The sequence below is a fragment of the Epinephelus moara genome, chromosome 19 (genome assembly GCF_006386435.1).
Source record: "Epinephelus moara isolate mb chromosome 19, YSFRI_EMoa_1.0, whole genome shotgun sequence".
Lineage (NCBI taxonomy): Eukaryota > Metazoa > Chordata > Actinopteri > Perciformes > Serranidae > Epinephelus > Epinephelus moara.
Window position 1 is genome coordinate 41,420,866 of NC_065524.1, and position 1,188 is coordinate 41,422,053.

Below are 1,188 nucleotides of genomic sequence, written 5' to 3' on the forward strand. Positions count from 1 at the left end.
TAAGAATCCTCACATCCCACTGACCACCAGTCTCTGTGTTGCTAAATACTTCAATAATTAAAGCGTCCAGTGTTAATACACAGTAGACTCTGTATAGTTTATGATGAATGTGTTCAGTCTGTGACGACTAAACTTCACCATCAGTCACACAACATGTTTCTGTTCACACAATAAACCTTCAGATCAGACAAATACAATCTTAATCTCTAAAATTCAACACAAATGAAAAGTTATCTAAACGTCATCTTGTTGAGTCGACATCTGAACCAATCAGCTGTTAGATCAGGTGAGAGCCAGGCGGTGCAGTCGGTGGAGAGCAGCTGCAGCGCCTGGCTCTAAAAACTGCAGCTGCCTCGCTCTCGCCATTTTATCACCGTCCACTTTTTCTATACGTCAGAGCAAGTCGGGATGAAGTTGGACACAAAACTAACCGGCATGCATTGTGCGCCGATCGCCGGTGATCAAATCTGCGCAGGCCTGGCTCATCTCCAACGAGTCTACTGTTTGCAATCCTGCTGTACTTCCTGCTGTACTTCCTGTTTGTAATCCTGCTGTACTTCCTGCTGTACTTCCTCTTTGTAATCCTGCTGTACTTCCTGCTGTACTTCCTCTTTGTAATCCTGCTCTTCATCTTGCTATACTTTGTGCTATAGTTCTTGCTGTACTTCCTGTTTGTAATCCTGCTCTTCATCCTGCCGTACTTCCTGTTCTTCTTCCTGTAGAGGTCATGTGACTCAGCCCCTCCTCTCTGTCTTCCTTCAGGTCCTCAGCTCGTTAAGTTACCATGTCGTCACGTTTGATTACAGAGGTGAGAAACTTCCTTTGGTCACACAGGTAACGAACTGCAGCCTTTATACTCATCTAATGTGTGTGTGTGTGTGTGTGTGTGTGTTTAGGGTGGGGGGATTCAGACGGATCGCCCTCAGAGGGGGGGATGACATCAGACGCTCTCTTCATCTACGATTGGCTGAAACAGCGTCTGGACAACAAAACACCTCTTTACATCTGGGGACACTCGCTGGGGACGGGGTAACAAACACACACACACACAAACACACACAGAAACACACAAACACACACAGAAACACACATGAACACACACATGAACACACACACACACACGAGCAGAAACACACACACACACACACACACACACACACGAGCAGAAACACACACACACACACAGAA

At 46.1% G+C, this 1,188-nt stretch overlaps 1 protein-coding gene across 1 annotated transcript in view; it reads left to right on the plus strand.

The window, feature by feature from the left end:
• abhd12 (abhydrolase domain containing 12, lysophospholipase) overlaps positions 1 to 1,188 on the plus strand; it is a 36,190-nt gene that overhangs the window by 27,987 nt on the left and 7,015 nt on the right. The window contains exons 5-6 of the mRNA XM_050070565.1: positions 763 to 808; positions 897 to 1,029. Coding sequence (XP_049926522.1) covers positions 763 to 808; positions 897 to 1,029 — 179 coding nt within the window. The remainder of the gene's footprint in view (positions 1 to 762; positions 809 to 896; positions 1,030 to 1,188) is intronic.